Source organism: Polypterus senegalus, chromosome 12 (assembly GCF_016835505.1).
Source record: "Polypterus senegalus isolate Bchr_013 chromosome 12, ASM1683550v1, whole genome shotgun sequence".
Classification (NCBI taxonomy): Eukaryota; Metazoa; Chordata; class Cladistia; order Polypteriformes; family Polypteridae; genus Polypterus; species Polypterus senegalus.
Window position 1 is genome coordinate 96,068,253 of NC_053165.1, and position 20,305 is coordinate 96,088,557.

The 20,305-nt window shown below is 39.2% G+C and overlaps 1 protein-coding gene across 3 annotated transcripts in view; it reads left to right on the forward strand.

The window, feature by feature from the left end:
* LOC120541399 (cytosolic carboxypeptidase 4) overlaps positions 1–20,305 on the forward strand; it is a 917,845-nt gene that overhangs the window by 196,549 nt on the left and 700,991 nt on the right. For 2 of the 3 annotated variants that reach the window (XM_039772988.1, XM_039772990.1), the window contains exon 4: positions 8,669–8,815. In XM_039772988.1, the coding sequence (XP_039628922.1) occupies positions 8,669–8,815 (147 nt within the window). Of the gene's footprint in view, positions 1–8,333; positions 8,435–8,668; positions 8,816–20,305 lie in introns of those variants that run through there. The other variant, XM_039772989.1, reaches the window with a different exon arrangement.

Sequence of the window (20,305 nt, forward strand, 5' to 3'; positions counted from 1 at the left end):
CGTTGTATCTGGTGAAATATAAAGTCAACCACAGATCACCTTTCAAATTAACATTATTGCCCATTTCATGCTGCAAGTAGGCTCAAAAGGCTAAGAAGTAAAAGAATAGGTAGAATCAGCAGCAAGTTGCATCTGCAGTACTGTTTCACATTTCTTTCTGCAGCTATAGCACCGCTTCTCAAAACATCAAATAATTGCTTAACTAACACTTGTTAAAGCACAAATAAATATAAAAGGGTGAACAAGATTTTTGAAAGAGTTTAGCTCACCTAAAAAGCAAACAGAACAAAACTTGAATTGGCAGCGTGTTACAGACCATTTTGCATAAGTGCCTTAAGTATGGGAAAGGCAACATATAAATAAAATGTATTATTGTTATTATTGTTAGTATTATTATTATTATTTATTATTATTATTATTACTATCTATAGCGGTGCTACTTCCAGCACAAGAGAGAGAGAGAGCAAGCACTAGGCTTATCAATAGAAAACATTTAGAAACCAATCTCCCAATGCTAGAACATTAAATTAACCAGTGACAACAACGCAAGTAGCGAATGAATGAGACGCAAGGTGAACAATGCTCAAACAATAAGTGCTGGGGAGAGACTGAGGATCTGGGAAATGCCAGTAGGCTATAGCAGTCTATGCTTATCACTTCATTTGTGTGGATTCAGCATTGTGCTCAGCGCACAGCAAATTCAAGTTTTGCTTTTTGGAACGCCCTGATTTTTTTTTTAATATCTTCGAACAGCAGTGAAATGAATCCGCCAATATGGAGTGCTGACTGAATGTGCACTTTTTTAGGAGATGTAGTTTAAAAGTATTCAGTATCAAATTTCAAAACGTAACTGTATTATTGAATAAGTCTTTAGAGACGTACCACAAACTGAATCCTGAATGCTCAATTTTGTATTCTAAACATGTATTGCTAGTACTTGAATTCTGGTACAGCTCAGTCCTGAAAATGTACAGCTTTCTATTCTCACTGGTGCAAAAACATATACCATTTAGCTACTATATGGTACGTGATACTCACAGGGCATCCACATTTCACTAAAAAATGATAGTATCAAAACAAATACTAATAAACATGAAACAATAAGATAGTTCAGTCTTATATACTGTAGTTCCTCTGTGTTGCCTGTCATTGATGTGGACCCCCCCAAATACTTGTAGCAGTTTACCACCTCCACTTCAACTCAATGAATAGTGACTAGGCATAGAGGGTCTTTATTGTGGCAAAAGTCAATGCAGTATTAGATTAAAATATACAAATATCTGTTATAAAGGGACATATGCACTAAATGAGTAACAACCAGTGTGTTTTATAGAGGGCACTCTCATAGCACCTTTGTAATAATAATAATAATAATAATAATAATAATTAATTTGTACCCAAAATGTACTCAAAAATGACATCTTTAAGTACATAAGGCACATAGAAAGGGGTGAACAAATGAAGAAATTTGGAACACTTTAGTTTAGGTAGTGCAATAATTAATCTATTACTCATTTAACAAAGGCTTCTTTTGGTCTTCAAATCACTTCATAGCACTCATAAAACAGTACATGTGATACTTATCTGTGTGCATTTTAACATATGTCATTATGCGACTCTTCAATTCCACCTGGGGGCGGGGGGTAAAACATTAACATTATACAAAGTTATTGTCTGTTTTACCTGCATTTTAGCACTCTTTAATTTAATATTGTTTTTTATCAGTATGCTGCTTGTGGAGTATGTGAATTTCCCCTTGGGATTAATAAAGTATCTATCTATCTATCTATCTATCTATCTATCTATCTATCTATATTGGCTTGATTGAAAAATTACTTGTTAATATGAAGGATTCACTAAACTATGCAATATCAAGTGAAATGTATCACAGTTAAGCCACCTCAGACCACTCCAAGGTGAGGTGTTGTTAATAGGTCACACTGCAGATGCTTTGGAAGTGTTATGAAGACCCAAAGAAGTGTTTCTTAAGGTCTTGTTACATAATAGTAAATGAATAATAGGTGCATTTTTGCAGGGCCTAAACTATAGTGTTACCAAAGATTGAAAATTGCTCATACATTGTAAACTGAAACCACTAATCCACTGTGCATGATGTAATTCTTTACTGTGCTTGTAAAGAAGTAGTTTCTTTCAGTATATTAGATAAGACATGTAATATTTAATTGGAGTGTTCTATTTACATAAGATGCAGCTTGTAAACAAATAAAGTTTTTGACCAAGCGTATAACTATATTATAGAGCTCATAGGGGAAAGACTATTGTTACTTCTGATTGTGTGCATTTAAATAAGAGGTTAACAAAAAGACAGTCAGGAAATTACTAATTACGTCATATTGTCAGAAACAGTCAGTGGATGGTGGGAAAGGCTTAAGAGACTGAATTGTAAATGAAGACAAGCATTTAAAGTGGTAACAAGAAAGGTAAAAGTTTTAGAAGGCATTTTGGGCCAAGTTTGAGACCACTTTAGTTAAGGGGCGTGACAGATCTGTTCTTCTTTTAAACCATCATCTAAACAAATTGACGGAATAAACAATCTGTTTAACAGAATGTTGAATTCTTGGATATGTAGACAAGGAAAACATTATGGAAAGGATATGCAAAATAAAGCAACCTTTAAGAAGTGTTATCTATGTTTAAGCGAACATAAACTAACCAGTGTGTATATGCTGGTAAGATGATGTGAAATAGCAGCTTTTGGTGATTTTGATGTTTAACTTGTATTTCATAATTAGCTTAAAATAACCTAAAGTGGACAGAAGAGCAAGATCAAGGGTAAATTCTCAGTTGTGTGATTTTTACTATTCTCACTTACTAAAAATAGCCATCAACTCACAGTATAAAAGAAAGCGCCTGAGTTGGTTTGATTCAGATGTTGTAAGGCTTTCGAGAGCGGCAGATACTATAGAGATTTTTAGAAACTGAAGCATGACACACAGCTTCTAATATAAGGACTGAGAACACAGTGTTAGTATGCGAGAGAGAGGGTGTAGGTAATCCTGAAGCCACAAAGAAACCGCATACTGCCCAAAGAAGAAGAGTAGAAGTAAGGCTGCACCATGGATGAGTCCCAAAGATTTCCCAAAGTGCCTGCTAGATATTGCAGTCAAAGCCCTGACTAGTAATAAGGCAGACACAGAATCCTTATAAATTGAATGGTTTGTTAATACAAAAATATCCTCTGAACAAAAGTAAGCTCCATGGAAAAGAGGAGCTGCCTGAAACACAAGGCAATCCAAGTGAATAAGACCAAATACAAAATCCAGAAAAAAGGCAAAAAACATAGCATGAAGTCAAAAAATGAAATTATCACAAAGCACAAGTAAATCATAAGTAACAAGAAACTCACCACTCTTTTAGGACATTCAGATCAATGGCCGGGAACTGTTGGAGGTCCTCTGGTTTTATAGGGTGGAGACCAGTTCCTGGTTGTGATTGGTAGGTGGCCCTCCCTCCTTGGGGACCACCCACTAAACACATTGAACACAACACAGGCAAAGAAAATACAGCCAATAAGTAATAAAAGTAACACTAACATAAATGGCTCAACAAAGAACTAAAATTACATAAAACATGGATTCGAACCCCAGCCAAAGAAAAAAACACGTTGAAGTATAACAATGAAGATACATACTTATAAGGAATACCTTAGCTGGATTAGGAAGAATTGACTTTTTATTACATATCCATCTCTCTCTGTCAGTTATACTGGCACAATTTGAATTTTTCAGGTTGTATGTTTTCTTCTGCATTTGATTTCTAGTAATTAATGCCGTGTTTCTCTGCAAATAAACACAAGTAATAATTAAATGAAAGTTTGAACACGTCCTCACTGAAACGTACCTTTATTTTTATCATCTGTCCCAGTGTGTGTGTTTGCATGAATCGTAATTGGTTTAATTCTTCAAAAGGTAATGAACAGGAAAGCGAAGCCTAAAGATCACCTGACAGGAGAACCTCACTGATGGGGTATGCCTTCCATGTTTGTTTAAGAGCAATCTGTGCTGGTTCTGTTAGGACTGTGCAGCCCTTTCAGGAGTAACAATGAGAAAGCCAGCCTCCGGTCCCTGCTGAGGTTTTGAAGCTGAGGTAGCCTGTGTCAGCCTTATTGCTAATATTTTTGATTTATGCAGCCTTCTCAGGGGTAGCAATGAGAGTGCCAGACTCGGGTCCCTGCTAATGTTTTGAAGCTGAGGTAGCCAGCCTTGGCCATATTGCTCTTTTTGATTTGTGAAGCCCTTTCAAAGGTAATATGGTGCCCCTGTTAAATGCTTTTGAGAGTAAATAGCACAAACCCAGGACTTATCTCCCCCAGTAACTGCTTTCTTTTTGTCTTGACAGGATAACATAAGCCATCCCTGTTGGTGCCAAGTTGTCTGTTTGTTTTTGCTGTCCCTGAATGGTGCCATTTTTTTAAGCTGATCGCCAGATGATCCTTCCCGACAATATCGACTGAGATGTAGAACTGTCAATAACAAAACATACAGTATGTAGTATAGTGTAATAGACTTGTCCCACAGTGGCATCTTAGTCCAAAATCAGTTAAAGCAGATCACGTATGAGTTATCATCTGAGTAGCCTGGCAGTATAAAGTCTAGCGACTGAATGCTGCTATATTTCTTGTTGGAGAAATAGTTTCATGTTGAGTTGTTTGCAGTCTGAGATGATAGAAATGTCCTTCTTCTGGCATCCTCTCTCATAACTGCCATGCATGGATAATAGAATAACTCAGGTGATGAACTGGGTTGTTTTAATCACTCACTGCTGGGCCTGGCAGTCTGCCACAGTGTCGCTGCCATACCAGAATGGGATGCAGCTATCCATATGCCCTCCTCTGTGTATTTTTGTAAGCTAATGAGATGAGAATAACTGACTTTTTTCAGTCTTCTCAAGAAGTTAAGGCACTTCTCAGCCTTTCTTAACAAGTTATGCTGTGGGGAAGAAATCTAAAATATTAGTGATATGGACCCCTAAGAATCTAATGCCACACATTTTTTCCACAACAACTACAACAATAGGCACATGATCCCTGGTAAGGTAGTTAACAATCTACTACTTTGTTGTTCTGACTTTGTTGTTTTCACTCCATCTAGTAAATTCAACTATAAAGTTAGTGTTGAGTGTTACTGTAGCATAACTCGCATAGAGGACAGTGAATGCAACACCATACACTTATTCTTGCTGAAGCCAGACGTGTAATACCGGGTTATTCAAAATGAAAGAGCAGATTTCAAAAATGTATTCCCAACAAACTGTATAAGACAGAAACACAGATTCAGAGAAAGTTTTTGTCCCCAGGTCATAAGGTTGTTCAACAGATAATCATACTGACAGTGTCTTGAGTGTCTCTTAAATAGATCATCTTATCTTGTGTTTAGTGTATAGTACAACCCATTAAAAAGTGATAAAAAAACATGTAAATAGCATAAAAATTCTGTGCTGCAAAAGACCTAACCACAGGGCTTCTTCCTAAAACACTAACCCCCAATTTCTCCAGTCCATGCATTTTAAACCACCACCTAAGTTTCTGTGAGAGAGCAAAAGATGCTGAACAAAAGAGACTTGATGCTCAGAGAAAATAAAAAGCTAAAATTAGGAGCTCAGTAGCACAAGGTAACTGAAGCTTAAAAATTTATTTGTACATTGTGATGAGCACTGCGACAAGTGAAACAGACAGACATACACACACGTAGACCACCGTGGCTACTGGGCTCCATATGTTTGAGAAGTGCCTGTGTTTGCTATGATATGTTTCTGTCATTTTAACTATTGCATCACAATATGAGATAACAACAGCATTTTGAGTTTAGTTAAGAATTGTAATCTATGCATATGCAATGTATTAAAATGTCATGACATATTTGCATTTCCAACTAGACTAAGTCTTAGTTGCTCCCGCACAACAGTGTGCATTGGGTAACAAGCATTTTCCATTGATTTTGATCAACATCTGTGGTTTCCACATTTTCCCAAGTAACATTGATAACCCTCAGATCATCTTGAAATGTTTTACCAACTTTCCTCCTTCCTTTTCCTTCCTGGGACCCATCATAGTCTGATATCCACAGGATGACATTATTTTTACATGTTGTCTTTTAATTAAAAAACTTTTTTAATATATATAAATGATTTAGATATGAATATAAGTAACAAGCTGGTTAAGTTTGCAGATGATACCAAGATAGGTGGATTAGCAGATATTTTGGAATCCGTTATATCATTACAGAAGGACTTGGATAACATACAGGCTTGGGCAGATTTGTGACAGATGAAATTTAATGTCAGTAAATGTAATGTATTACACATAGGAAGTAAAAATGTTATGTCTGAATACACAATGGGCGGTTGGAAAATCGAGAGTACACCTTATGAGAAGGATTTAGGAGTCATAGTGGACTCTAAGCTATCGACTTCCAGCCAGTTTTCAGAAGCCATTAAGAAGGCTAACAGAATGTCAGGTTATATAGCACGATCTGTGGAGTACAAGACCAAGGAGGTTCTGCTCAACCTTTATAATGCACTGGTGAGGCCTCATCTTGAGAACTGTGTGCAGTTTTGGTCTCCAGGCTACAAAAAGGACACAGCAGCACTAAATTGTCACAGACGATCGGGGGCCTTGCCCAGCCAGATGACCTCTTCACTGAGATGACGGGTTGAGCAAGCATGGGCAGAACAGTACCTCCCCCGGGATGCTAGATGGCAGATCCCACGAGTTGCAGTGGTGCCTTGGACTCCTGCAGGGCTTCATGGGATGTGGGGCACTGCCAGGAGGTGCTGCAGCTGCTCCAGAGCCTGTATGGGCGATCCTTTCACCACATCCGCAAGTGCTGCCGGAACAGGAACTAGGCACATCCGGAGTGCTTCTGGGTGCCCATGCAGCACTTCCGCCACACCAGAAAGTGCTGCAGCAAGGTCATCAGAGAGCACCTGGAGCACATCCGGGTGAACTATAAAAGGGGCTGCCTCACGCCATTCAGGGAGCCAGAGTCGGGAGGCAGAGGAGAGAGCTTGCAGGAGAGGAGTGGAGACAGCAGAAGAAGATTAGAAGAACAAATGAAAAGAGAAGGAAAAGAAAGACTGTGAGCATTGTTGGGGATTTGTGCATTGTGTGGTGCAGTAAAAAACAAAGAAGAAAATTAAACATGTCTGCTTTTGGGACTTCTGTGTGTTCTTGTATCTGTCTGAAGTCAGGCTGATCTCCACATAATATATAGGTGATTGCACTCTGTGTTATCCATTGATGGGTGCCAAAACTCTTGATCTTCATAATGAAAGTTACCCTACTTAAAAAGTAGGACCTAGCAGTAGGATTTGTGTTCTGGTTGCAACCCTTTTCTGATTGTGACTTTTGATCATGTTTTACCCTTTGAATTGTAGTTATTCATTCATGTTTTGGCTCCTAAGATATTCAGACAATCACTTTTCCATTAACCACAGTATGTTTTTAAACATTTTCTGCTCACTCTGTTTGTCCACAGCAATTATCAACTTGGTCATACCCAACTTAGTGAAACAAGACATTGTGAGAGTGTGCATATGTGTCAGGAAACTTCTAACAGAAAGAGGACCACCAGAGTGAAACAAGATGGGTAGATGGTCTACATAAAACATCGGTTTTAGAAAAAGACTGACAATGGGAGGGCAAAAGAATCTTAGCATGTCCCTTTATGAAGGTAGGGGCTGCTATGGGGATAAGATGGTACCCTGGAAGGACAAGTGGTATAAAAACAAGAATGCAAAAGTGTGTTTCTTCAGGTAACAAGAGAAAAATGTAACCCAGCAGGTATCACTGCCCTTCTCCATAGAGTGTGAGTGGAGCCAAGGAGGGCTGGCAGAAGGTTTACCCTTTTCTGTATCTGCCCATGCCCTTGACTCTTTTTGACCATTAAAGCACCATCTCATTCTGTACTAGAATGATGGCGTATATTTACAAAAATGCATTAAGCATACAGTAAGATGGATTATATGGGGTAATATATCTGCCAGTAGTTAAATTCCACAAAACATTTCAAAAGGAAAGCCTTTTATTATTATTAAAAAACAGTGTTGTATGATTGAAAAGAAAAAAGCTTAAAGAACGAATATGACTGGAGGCTTAATTTGCCTCCCTGAAATTCTTGGAAAAGCAGTATAGTCATTCTGAAGCACTGTGCAGCTGTTGCAGTCTAAATTTCAGCAAGCAAGCGGTCTCTAGGGAACACCCACAAGAGTATCACAGTGGAAGTTACAGACTTAATTTCTGCCACCAATGCTACCAAATCAAGCATCTATGAATCTCATTTGGATTTCAAGATGCAGTATATTCAAGAGGAATATAAAGCGTTTTACTTCTTTTTCAAAATATGCAGAAGATATCTGTTGGAAAAGCACAGATTGTTTTTTTCAGATTTTAACAGAATTCGGCTGACTTTGTGAGGTATTTACTGTATATGGAAAGATTTGGATATTATTTTTTATCAATCTATTAATCAATCACACCACTGATGGTTAAGGGAATAACTACCATTTAGAGCGTTTTTACTATTTCATTGCAAATTGATAGTTAAGCACCTCAAAAATTGAGAGCAAATTTGTTGTCATTTTTTTTAATCAATTTATAATAAGTTTAGTATCCTTGTGCTTTTTTTGACCTATATTCTCCTTTTTCCAGGCACTGACAGGAGGATCTACTACATGATTTCTAAGGGTGGTAGTGAAGCTCTGCTCAGAACTCTTGTCAGTTCTATGAAACGCGTCCCACCAAATGACATCGTTCTGCTTCCATTGATGCAATTGCTTGCCAAGGTTGGACACAGAGGTATGTTTGCATAAAAAGATCTCAAAAAAACATATTTATTTATATTTTAGAAAGATCATAACAAGGCTGCACGGTGGCGCAGTGGGTAGCGCAGCTGCCTTGCAGTTAGGAGACCCGGGTTTGCTTCCCGGGTCCTCCCTGCGTGGAGTTTGCATGTTCTCCCCGTGCACTCTGGTTTCCTCCCACAGTCCAGAGACATGCACGTTAGGTGCATTGGCGATTCTAAATTGTCCTAGTGTATGCTGCGTGGGTGGGTGTGTGTGTGCCCTGCAGTGGGCTGGCACCCTGCCTGGGGCTTGTTTCCTGCCTTGCGCCCTGTGTTGGCTGGGATTGGCTCCAGTGGACCCCTGTGGCCCTGTGGTTGGGATATAGCGGGTTGGATAATGGATGGATGGATGGATTATAACAAAGTAATTCTAACACTTTGCATTTTGAAATCAGATCCTGCCTTTTAATGAGGAGAAAGCCAAAAATGTTTAATAACAGATGCTAATGTTTTCTAAATTGTTGCATTTTATTGACAATAATACAATGGTTTTAACCAGGCAAATATCAGCATCCCTAACCAATAAAGGAAATGTGAGACTGGCATTCATGGTTCTTTTTTTTTTTATTAAATAGTCCACCTTAAATATTGTTGGGCATATGAAAAATGTGAAACTTTAATTTAATGTTCCTTTAACAAAAGGACAATTCAAGCGAAACTCCTAATCAAATGTGAAACCTACCTTATTAAATAAAACAAGCAGAACTCTCTTTTCATTTGCTAGCTTTGCTTATGTTCTTCTGGTTAACCTTTCTGTTATACTCAAGGGATTGCAAGTGACCCAGACAGTCCTGGGGCCTCATGTATAAACGGTGGATATGCACAGAAATGTTGCGTAAGAACGTTTCCACATTCAAATCATGATGTATAAAACCTACACTTGGCGTAAAGCCACGCATTTTTCCACGGTACCTCATACCCTGTCGTACGTAAGTTCTGCACTCGGTTTTGCAGACTGGCGGCACCCAGCGTCAAAGCAGTGCTACTATTCCTGTGTGGTTACTCTTTTTATTTTTCTGACACGGCTTTATAAATACACTGAAACTAACCGCATATTGTTTACTAGTGTAATGCATCTGATTGTAATTGACCTGTAACAATATAATGGTCCAGGGAATAGCCATACTATTCCAAATACCATAACTGCTTTAGCGTTGTTACTCTCACAGCACCTTCTTCATCTTCTTCTTTTTCTTCTTTCAGCTGCTCCCTTTAAGGGTTGCCACAGTGGATCATCTTTTTCCCTATTACTCTCTATGCACCACTTGGAGTATTTATATCACTGTACAGTATCTGAGTGGGAAATCACAGAAGCAGCTAATCGGAAAGAGAATTATCGGTATACAGCATCAAGCACACGATGCCTCAGCCATGGCAAAATGTTTCAAAGCCTTTCCTGTACGGTTCAGAAACAGTTTCATCCCAAGAACTATAAACGCACTCAACCAATTGCTCCTTGTAGAACTGTTTGTACTTATAAGTAGAATGACCTCACTGTAAACTTGCACTACAGTTATAATATTGCACAACCTGAGCCACTTTATATAAGTGTGTATTTACATATGATGACGATATTATTTTTAAGATGAAATGCAGCAAAATATGTTGATTATATTATACAGATAAAACTTTAACTTCATTTCAATAATCTGTATTGTTAATTATTAAACATGTGAGGACACAGTTCACGTATTGTTCCTGCCTTGCGCTGTATGTTTACTGAGGTTGGCTCGACACTGGAAGGATAGACGGATAGAATAATTTAACATATACTATGAAGATATTTCAATGTTCCTTAAAAGTTTTGAAGAATCGTCGTTGTAAGCTTACAGATGGCTTAACGTTTATTACAGAACTGATTATGTGGTGATTGGGTATTTGGGGAAAGAAAAGTAACGACAGGAATTGGAGGTTAGTACGTTTGAAAGAGACAGTACTGCTACAATAAATTATTTCATCGAAGGTCACGCATGGCGCAGCAGCATCTTGTGTGGGACATAAACCATCACTGCACCATCATGTTCTCATGTTTAATAACATGCTTTCATTCCAATCATCATGAAAATGATATCACATATACATCTTATTATTTTAATTATTCAGAGAGCTGTAATATCACGAATGTAATTGAGTCTGTGTTCTGTCGGAGAAAGAGAAAGGAAAGGAAGCACGTAGTGATTCACACAAAAATAGAGCACTTTGAAAATCAAATACAAAACAAAGCATTTAATGTGCAACTTTAGTTACGAAGGGATTTGAGAAACTAGTAAATTAAATGATTTTAAGATGAAGTTTATGATAATCTACTTTAATGACAAAATAAACTACGTGATGAAAGTGGAAATTTCGAGATTAAAGTTGACATTTCGTGCTTTTTTGCCACTGTGTGCCTATTTTTTTTTTGTCTGTACCCTAATAAGCTCAGACGGTGGGCTACAACTCGCCTTTTCACGGCAACTTTGATATGTGACTTCTTTTTTATTTCGGGCACTGTGCGACTTTGTGAACTTGAGCTTTCGAGTTTCTCCAACACACTGTGTCATTCGATCAACTTCATTTTGTTGATTATACCACTGTTTAAGTCAAAAAATAGTATGTTTTTCCTTTGCCTCCACTTGGTATTCGCTGAAATTCCCTATGCTTTTCCCATTGTCTTTTCACAGAATGCTGAGCTTAAGTGCTATTTATATTGATTTGCATATTCAAAGAGGCGTAATTCTGGGAGGAATTGGGGTGGGACAGCAGGTGCGTACACGTGAGTTACTTTTCACGCTGAACGGGATTTATGTAGCGGAAGAACGTGGACGTTGCAGTACGCACAGATTTCTGCATCTGGATTTTTCTGTGCGTAAGCACATTTTAGCTTTTGTGCTTACGTCATGTTATAGTGTGAATTCTACGCACAGCGTTAGGCATGAGGCCCCTGCTCTGCAAAGGACACTCCATTAAACCAAGATTTAAGCAACACTTATTAAACCTAAATTCACGGACTTTCAATCAGAAAGTAGTCAGAAATGTTTGCAAATTGGAACTTATACACTTTACATAAATTTTATGAATTTAAAACCTTTGGTTATAATACACAATCAACTCTATTAAGCCTTACATTTCTGCAGGCCTTAATTACACCAAATTACTCACTGTTAAGATCTGATTGTCAGCTAACTAATATGTCAAAGCACCAGGAATAAGAATAGAGTTTCATTTTGAAGAAGACATCATGTGAGCCTCCAAACAACATAAAAAGTACAAGCGTAGAGTCACAGCTGTGACAATAAAAAAGGTGAAATAACAGAAAACTGTCTATTTACCTTAACTTTAGTCTCATTACGAGATACTTCCAGTGCCCCTATTTGTAAAGTTAAAGTAATAATCTAACATCCATTAAATATCTTAAATTTAGGAGACTCTTAATACTGTAATTGTGCATAAGTCTAAGCTATTTTTGTTAACTAATGTTGATCAGTGAATGTTGACCAAGCGTTTTTTACAACGGATATGCTGTGTTGGTGCTGGTGAGCTTGTTCTACAATTTTTTTCATATAAATTTGCTATGTGGCCAGCATATAGAAATATTTATTTCCCAGCTACCCCTGATACTTGGTGAAGCCAGTGTGACATCATAGAGCTATAGCAGCTATACACAGAACTATCATACTGTACGTGCGTACTGCAGAGCTACTTTTGGCATGTGTGACATCACGGCCCAATCTGTACTCCAACCTTCCACCCTGCATGTGCCAGAAAAAAAATGCAGTATTTTCATTTGAGGAGTACATTAGCTGACCATAATGAGAATATTATGAGCACTGCCAATGGAGCTACGATCCAAAACAAGCATTAAAGCAGCCCTTCTCACCAAGAAAGAAAGCACATGTAACCCCTGTGAAATAAAAATAATAATGAACGGTTTACTACTGTTTAAGGTGTTTCTATTTTCTTCATGAAAGTGAAAAGTGCAAAGCGTTTGCATAGACAGATCAGAAACAAAAAAGTCACTCCTGCAGTTTCTGGAGCCTCAGCTTAAAACAATGGAATGACTCAGTCTCACACATATACAGTATATCATTTATTCTCATATATTTTTATATATATCTATACTAATAAAAGGCAAAGCCCTCACTGACTGACTGACTAACTGACTCACTCACTCACTCACTCATCACTAATTCTCCAACTTCCCGTTTGGGTAGAAGGCTAAAATGTGGCAGGCTTATTCCTTACTGCTTACTTACAAAAGTTAAGTAGGTTTCATTTCAAAATTCTACGTATAATGGTCATAACGGTCGACAACTTCCACCATGTTAAGCTTTCTTATTTATGTACGTATTTATTTTGGTCGTATTTCGACCACTGTCGGCCGACATATTGAACTTTCCAACTGTCTTTGTTACTTATGGGCCCATCTTCAAGAAATTTGGTGCGCAGGTTCCCAACGCTAACTGAATCCTACTTACGTACATAATACGTCCATAGCCTGCAGCTCAGTTGCCGTGGGAGGCATTGGGATGGAGGCAAGGTACACTCAGAACTCAGAGGTTGAGCGACTCCCCATTTCTGACATCAAAGTTCCCACTCCCCTCGGACCGCAGCCTCTATCTCGGATTAGCGCAAATATATTGCTCCTGCAAGTGAACCATGATTCTAAGCGCGATGAGAGAAGTCGCAAAATCAACCGGAATGTTCAAGCAAATTCTAGAAAAAAAAAACAATCTAAATCCATTAAGTAGGTCTCTGGTTCTCTCCGAGTCTGGCACATGAGTGAGGAGGGCCTCAGCCCGCTACATCTCTCTCAGATTCGTGGAAATAAATTGGTACTGCAAGTGAACTATGATACTTGAGAGAGGTTGGAAAATCAACTGGAATATTCAAGCAAATTATGGAAAAAAAAACCTGATCAAATTCCGTTAAGTAGTTCTCTCATGAAAAGCGAACAGACATACAGACAAGCAGGCAGGCAGACAGACAAATGTTAGATTTTATATATAGAACGATTTATTTTTGATTGATGGCAGCTGGCACCATTATCCAGCCAGGATGCCTCCGAATTGGAAGGACAGGGGTAGATCACTTCTGAAGGGTTCTATCTATCCCAACAGGTGTGTGCTGACAAATATTAATTCCCATACAGCCATGTGGGAATCTGGGGCACCATTGCAACCCAGGGTGGCTGCCAAGTAACAGTTTTGGAGAGACAGTACTCTTTGGAAGTCCTCTCTTTCTGCCCTTCCATTTTGGAGTCATCCTGGCCGGGTAATGGCTTCAGCTGCCATTATACAGTATGTATATTATAACATATATTTTTTATATTATATATACTATATACTGTGGTGGGTTGGCACCCTGCCAAGGATTGGTCCCTGCTTTGCGCCCTGTGTTGGCTGGGATTGGCTCCAGCAGACCCCCATGACCCTATGTTCGGATTCAACTGGTTGGAAAATGGATGGATATATTATATTATATTTATCCTCATATATATCATTTACTGCCAGTTTGTTGTATTTTGTTATTGGTTATCCTTCCTTCTGTGTGTTTTGTTTTTTAGCCATGATCTCACAGCGGTTAGAATTGCTACTTCGCAGCGCAAGTCACATTTTTTGACCACAATAATCAGTCCAGAATAGATGACAGATGCTTCTCTAACCCTCAGAGACAATTAAAACCTTTACATCATTGAATGCCATTCAAAACTAGTTCAGTTTCTCCTTCCCCACTGGCATTAATGTATTTCGTGGAGTTTGGTGAAAGTTCCCAAACATTTATGTGGTTTTGACAAACTCATGGCAATGCAAACTCTGCAAGATTCACCCATTGTCATTGTGCAGAAAAAGATCCACACCTTAGCAGAAAGTTTACTGAATAAAGGATTTCTATAAAATTAGACTGAATCCAAATCAGGAGCTGGATATTCTGTAGAACTAACTAGAAATTTCCAAAAATGAAAAAACAAAATTGAGACACCAAAAAAGAGGTTGATACATTTTAATCAAATTCTAGTAGAAAATAAAACTAAATGTATACTTAAGTCCAAATTAAATTGGATCAGAGTCGGCTATGTGGCATTTAATTGACGGGAGAATATTAGCAGTAAACTGTGAATCTACAAAGGGAATGAAGAAGAGGTTAAAACATAAAAAGAAGTATTTCCTTGGAAGTGCAATTTATTTAAGTGTGATTTAGTTGCAGCTAGAAAACGGTAAGTACTGAAGTTTATTGGTGAAGTTTAAAAAACACAATCATCTGGCACTTGATGCATGCTAATGGATTTACATACATTACAGGGTATTCAGAAACAGGTTAATTACCTTTGTGATCCATAAAACTGTTGCTTGATTACAGCCCAGTGTGAACACAAAGGCCAGTGAGAGAAGCTCTGATTTATTTCATTTTGGCGGCAGAAAAAGCCTTGTCTCATGAGCTTATGTGACATTTGTGGACTTTTTTTTAGCAACACATTTTCCTTGAATTGTATGCTTTATTTGCTTCTATACACTTTTTGCCTTTCCCATCAGTTTTCAAGCAAAGTGACAGTAGACACATTGCCTGGGGAGGTGTCATTTGAAGACTGTAAATTCGATTCCATAATAGGTCATGATAACTGGTTCAATAGCGCTTTGTAAATATATGGTATATAGTGATGGGTTTCCAGGTGGGCAGAGCAATTTCTGACAGGACAGGTAGGCACAAGCCATGGGGAGGTCCATTAATGCCCTAAGCAAAAGAAATAATGATTCACTAGCAAGGAGTCCGAATTTTTGCATACCGGTGCTGAAAAAGGGTAACACCTCAATACTGGTATGTCCTGTAGAGACACTGAACACCCTAAAAAACGTAGAGGTGAAACACCAGGAGGAGAAGAAAAAGGTGTGACATGGGAGAAGAAGCAGTCAATGGGGGCTTGGGAGAAGGTTAATTGACCTCCTGACTGACATTGTACAACGCATGGCCATCTGTAGGTAACTGATGGCTTGTGCTTATAACGATACCAAGAGCCATTACAGGAAGTTTTAACCAGGGACACCAATAGCAAAATCAAGACTGAGGTGTCAGACAATGATCTGACTTGTCATAACTGCTAGTGACACATCTGAACCAGCTACTTCCCATGAAAATAGTAAAAATAAAGGAATATGTGAGCAAGTGCTTTAATGGTGAACTGAAAACACTTATAAAGGGGCCATTGAAAGACATGTTGGAGAGTCAAAATAAACCACTAGAAAAGCAGCAATATTTTAGATGAAGACCCACAAATAAAAGTGTCCAAGATAAAAGTAGAAATTTAAAAAAAATGAAACACATAAGAAAAGGAAAATAATAATAATGAATGTGTTTGGGGCGGCACGGTGGCGCAGTGGTAGCGCTGCTGCCTCGCAGTTAGGAGACCCGGGTTCGCTTCCCAGGTCCTCCCTGCGTGGAGTTTGCATGTTCTCCCCGTGTCTGCGTGGGTTTCCTCCCACAATCCAAAGACATGCAGGTTAGGTGCATTGGCGATTCTAAATTGGGCTTGGTGTGTTTGTGTGTGTCCTGCGGTGGGATGGCACCCTGCCCAGGATTGGTTCCTGCCTTGTGCCCTGTGTTGGCTGGGATTGACTCCAGCAGACCCCCGTGACCCTGTATTCGGATTCAGCGGGTTAGAAAATGGATGGATGAATGTGTTTGGGGTGATTTAGGGCTGTTTTCTCTGTCAGGTTAATTTGATTAGTTAATCGCTAAATGACTTCAATCTTTAAATCTGAGATAAATACATGACAAAGTAGTTAATAGCAGGTAGTATTGATTCAATTTCTCAAGAACTTTTAGTTGACAGTGAAAGGTGACGCAAGTCTTACTGAGTGCAGACTGCCTTTTAGACCGAGAGATCACATCGTCAGAGGCTGCAGGTTTGTATTCTGTCCCAGTTGCTTAATTAGACACCAATCCTTGCCAATAACAGATCTTTTTTAATTTTCATTTTGGATTTTATTGATTTTAAAACCAAATAACATTCCATAAAAATAAGTCAAGTTTTACAAAACTTGGTTGAAAACAAATCAGCCCCCACCCATGAGAAAGAGAGCTAGGACAGCAGAGTAAAACTTCAAGCTAGTAAAAATAGGTAAATAGATAAATTAATAAATTATTTAAAATAAATAGAGGAAAAAAAGAATCTGCTTTGGTTATTCTAAAATGTTATTCATCAGATCCTGCCAGGGTTGGGAAAAGTTTTGCACAGATCCTCTAAGTGTGAATTTGATTTTTTCCAATTTCAAATAGTGTATAACATCAGTTACCCACTGACTTAAAATAGGAGAGTTAGGATTCTTGCAGTTGAGCAAGATAAGTCTACATGCCAGTAGTGAAGTAAAGGTGATCACAGCTGGTTTGTCCTTCTCCACTTTAAGCCCATCTGGTGGTACACCAAACACAGTGTATGCAGTTAATGGATTAGGAGGGATTGTGACACCAAGGCTGTCAGAAAGGCATTTCAAGATTTTGGTCCAGAATGATGTTAATTTGGTGGCCTATTGCGGCTGGAGCTCGATTGCAACGTTCGCAGGTTGGATCTTGCCTTGGAAACTTTTTGAACAATTTTAAACAAGACAGATGTGCTTGATATGTAATTTGAAGTTGAATAATTGTATGTTGGGCTGCATGGTGGTGCAGTGGGTAGCGCTGCTGCCTCGCAGTTAGGAGACCCGGGTTTGCTTCCCGGGTCCTTCCTGCGTGGAGCTTGCATGTTCTCCCCATGGATTTCCTCCGGGTGCTCCGGTTTCCTCCCACAGTCCAAAGACATGCAGGTTAGGTGCATTGGTGATTCTACATTGGCCCTAGTGTGTAATGTACTTGGTGTGTGGGTGTGTGGCTGTCGCCATGCCCAGGGTTTGTTTCCTGCCTTTTGCCCTGTGTTGGCTGGGATTGGCTCCGGCAGACCCCCGTGACCCTGTAGTTAGGATATAGCGGGTTGGATAATAGATGGATGGATAATTGTATGCTTTTTCGCATATGAAGCTCAAGTGAATTCTGTGCATTGCTACCTTCCACTCCTTTTCTGAGAGTAAGAGATCCTTTTCCCACTGTATTCTTGGATCTTTGCAGGTAGGGACTGTAAAATGGGGCGGCACGGTGGCGCAGTGGTGGCGCTGCTGCCTCGCAGTTAGGTGACCCGGGTTCGCTTCCCGGGTCCTCCCTGCGTGGAGTTTGCATGTTCTCCCCGTGTCTGCGTGAGTTTCCTCCGGGCGCTCCGGTTTCCTCCCACAGTCCAAAGACATGCAGGTTAGGTGGATTGGCAATTCTAAATTGGCCCTAGTGTGTTCTTGGTGTTTGTGTGTGTCCTGTGGTGGGTTGGCACCCTGCCCAGGATTGGTTTCTGCCTTGTGCCCTGTGTTGGCTGGGATTGGCTCCAGCAGACCCCCGTGACCCTGTGTTCGGATTCAGCGGGTTGAAAAATGGATGGATGGATGGACTGTAAAATGGTTTAGATGTTAATTAATTTAATTGGTCATTAATGTTTTAACATAATCTAATGTCAGGTATCGTAGATTTTTGCCTTTCCAAGGATATCATCCAAATGTGTTGAAGCCTAAAACAAATCAGTCCTTCGCTTTTTTTCTCCTTAGTTTCCTTCCAAATATTTTATTAAATCTGAAAATTGATGATGAATACACACAGAAACACATTTGATGAAGAACTGCTTGTCTCTTCGTTACTTTGCTAATAAGGAGCAAAAAAAAAAACAAGGAATGCAGCTGCTTAAGAGGAAATTAAGCAGTTAAAGGTGAGGAATATTAACAAGCAAAACAACTAAAATGAAGCATAAAATTGTTGATTGTGCAATAAGTGCTTCATCAGCACATGGTTGGAACAAAATCCTCCAGCCTCTATGGCCCTCCAGGACTGTTGTTGATCACCCCTGTATATGGTTTACTTGTTGAGGCCTTCAGTTCTTGAAGACACTATGGGGCAGTTCACTGAAGGAGGTGTTGACACAGCTGATGAAGTAACAACTTTTCTCTTCAATGGTTGGAGTTATGGAATTCAGTTAACAGTTTCTATTGTTTCTATGAAGACAATAATTATTATGTGCACACTTACCTGTCCAAGGTATCTTGGCAAAGGATCTCCCGTTTTCTGAAGTTGGGAGCTAGTCCTAGACACCTGTTGGTCTCTCAGTGAAGAGGTTCAGACTAGTATGGAGCTTTTCTTTGAAGCATACAGAGTTTGATGATTACCTTCTTAGTGACATTTTTCTTTGTGTTGAACCCCATATCTCAAATTTGGAAGCACAACTGTTAACATTGCAATAGGGCCTTCTTTCTTAAAATAGACAGTTTTTCTTCCCTGTCAGGTGTCCCTCCATGATAGACATAAATAACCTTCTAGCCGTACTCTTTGCACTTACACCATTTAGGCCTCACATTGTCTTGAGCGGTGTCCACACAGACCCAAAGTCCCTGACCACTATAGAGCTGCAAGAGAACATTTTGTTGTGATGATAGTGGAACTCATCCAGAACAGAAGCACCTGCTAGTCATTCTGAGCACATCTTCACTGCCTGTTTGGGTCAACCAGGTCTGTCCAGCAGATGTTTCTTCCATCTGTTCAATATGAATGATCCCTGACTAGCAGAGAAATTCAATTACAATTCATAGTTCAGATTAGGAAGGCCACTCTGAATATCTGTGTTATTACCTGAATGAACATCCACATTCTTAGGGCACCATCAAACTATGAAAACTCTGCACAGACAATGACCAGGCCAGGAAATGAAACTCCCTGGAATTGCAAGGCTGCAGTGTTTCAACATTCTTAGGGCATATTTTGCTCTTATTCTTCATTTTTTGCTCTTATTGTCAGGCAACAACTATAAGTCACTCCTAACCTCTAACAGCTTTCTGTTTCACACATTCTTAAGGAATTTAAAATCTATAGGACATATTTTCCAAAGGTACAGTCTGTAATGCAATGAAAAACAGATGCTTCCCAGATGCTAACCAGGCCAGGAAAAGAAACTCCCTGGAGTTTCAAGGCTGCAATGCTTGCCACTCCACTACCTTTTTGCCCACTTTGGGTAAAGTCAGCATAATGTCTAGCATATTTATGTTTAATGCTCTTACATCAACTCATACATTTCCGTAATCCACTTAGTCCAGGATGGGCAAAAGAAAAAGCATGAACTGGCAATTAGTCTGTCTCTAGTACATTGTAGGACAAATGCCCAAACACACCGCTACCCCTAATATGCCTGTTTATATCCTGTTAAATTTTAAAACCTGCATTTCCTTAGATGCCAATGTAACATGTAGGCTTCACCCAGGCCTGATGTTGGATGCATTAAAAAAAACCAAAAAACTATGCAAGTCTATTCATCCATTTCCTAAACCTGCTTTACCATATCAGGGTCATGGAGATCCTAGCAGTACCAAGTGCAACGCCGGAACTTGGGCCCACCAAAGGAAACACTCTCG